General features: G+C 32.4%; 1 protein-coding gene across 1 annotated transcript in view; it reads left to right on the top strand.

Annotated features, from left to right (window-relative positions):
- The window catches only part of LOC111086201 (dipeptidyl aminopeptidase-like protein 6), an 85,971-nt gene that overhangs the window by 75,096 nt on the left and 9,062 nt on the right, over window positions 1-1,813 (top strand). Inside the window, exon 3 of the mRNA XM_022388076.1 lies at window positions 1,141-1,239. Within this exon, the coding sequence (XP_022243784.1) occupies window positions 1,141-1,239 (99 nt within the window). The remainder of the gene's footprint in view (window positions 1-1,140; window positions 1,240-1,813) is intronic.

Here is a 1,813-nt window from a genome sequence, read left to right on the forward strand (position 1 = left end):
AGGTTATAAACACCTCATAGCAGTTGATATTGTTACGACAGCGGAAGTCATGTGAAGCTGGAAGCATGCGCGCTGGAGTTTCTAGAAGGATCATGACTGTTCCTGGCAACTTTAGTCTTTTCTAGGCGCCCTCTATTTTAGTATATAAGCCCTGCAAATAAAGCGGAGAAATAATTGCAGATAGACAAATATAGAGACAGATAATTGAGTCAAGTGAGCGGTAGTGACCGTAAGTAAAGTGCGTGAATCGTTGTGAATTATAGCATGTGTTTAATTTAAAGTGACTGTCGAAATTAAGTGTGTTACAAAGTTGTATTGAGAAAGAATAAACTAGTTTTATTTTAGAAAGGACTTTTATCGCTGAAGTTCCTCGGGAATAATTTTTACGGGAAATTATCAAACAAGCACATACGTAACAATATTGTTACATCAATACTGTAGAGTAATTAAATTTCCCACAATAGTTACTCGCGTTCCATCCCTTTAAACGATCAGTTAATCTCGTCTCTTAATGAATTTTCTCTCAAACAAATATGGAACAATCCTTATGTCAATTAACGCGAAATTCCACGTTTGAATTATTTCCATTTGTGAAAACTTGTTTAGAAATGAATATCAAATTATTTTAGAAAAGCAATGTTTCAAATAAAACCATAATTTATTATAGCAGAACACCGTATTTATTCTGTCGTTTTAGTATAATGAGCTGAAGACAGAAACAATGAGCTTAGCATGGGCGGATATTTAAAGGCAATGTTTAAAATATTTCTGCATTTATATAGAATTTTGAAGGCATAGACTCAAGACCTTTTCTTCTGATCTTAACGTATGATAGACGTACTGACATTAATTTCAATATTTATTGTATTGAAAAAAAATGAATGTTTCTTTTTTGTTTGTTAAGCACAAAGCTACTTAATGGACCATTCGTGCTGCGCCCATCACGGGCATTTTTGAATGGAACTCGATGCTATATTAGCAAGTGCACGTTAAGCCTACTTTGTACTTGCTAGTGTAGTATAGCGTTCTCGTGTCTTGTTGATTTTGAAGTTTTTCCAAATGCATCAGTTTGTGATAAACTGATTACTTGAACTTGTTTTCGTTTAGTAACGCACGAACTGAATTTTGTTTTTTATTTAGGCGATGATAATCCTCATATCAAGAAAGAAAGGCTCAACTTAGCTGAGGTTTTAAGTGGAAGTTTCTCACCCAGAAGATTTAATGGGACATGGATATCAGGTTAGTCTAAATACACAATATGTACTGTGAAATGCGATTATGAAAAAAAGTGTTTACTGATTGTATTTTTTGGATTACTGCAGATTTAATTATGAGTATTATTTGGTTAGTTTAAGAGTTATATTAATTTGTAATACAGTAGTCCAAAAATCTCAGTCTGATAGCTATACAAAATAGAAAGCAAGGCTTAAGAAGTCAAAGTTTGAATAAAAAACAGTTAATATTAACCCCAATCCCTGCAAACTAACTACTTAGAAGTTAGAGCCAAAGTAGAAATTAACCTGGTAATGAGTATAGCTAATTGTACATACTTTTATTACGATTTTGCTTATAAAAATTAGAATGCTTGTTTCATCAGTTGGATATCCTCGCTGTTAATGTTATTTTCGTTCGTAATCCCAATAATATCTTGCGGGGTTCGGCCAGCCTGGATGGTTTAAATTGGTTCTAAATACGAACATTCAGCTAACAATGCAAAACAATCAATCTCTACAATAAAAGCATAAAAACATAATATACATTAAATATTCAAAACAATACTCTTAATGAAGCTATCAATAAACAAATAATAGAA

Source organism: Limulus polyphemus, unplaced genomic scaffold, assembly GCF_000517525.1.
Source record: "Limulus polyphemus unplaced genomic scaffold, Limulus_polyphemus-2.1.2 Scaffold916, whole genome shotgun sequence".
Taxonomy (NCBI): domain Eukaryota; kingdom Metazoa; phylum Arthropoda; class Merostomata; order Xiphosura; family Limulidae; genus Limulus; species Limulus polyphemus.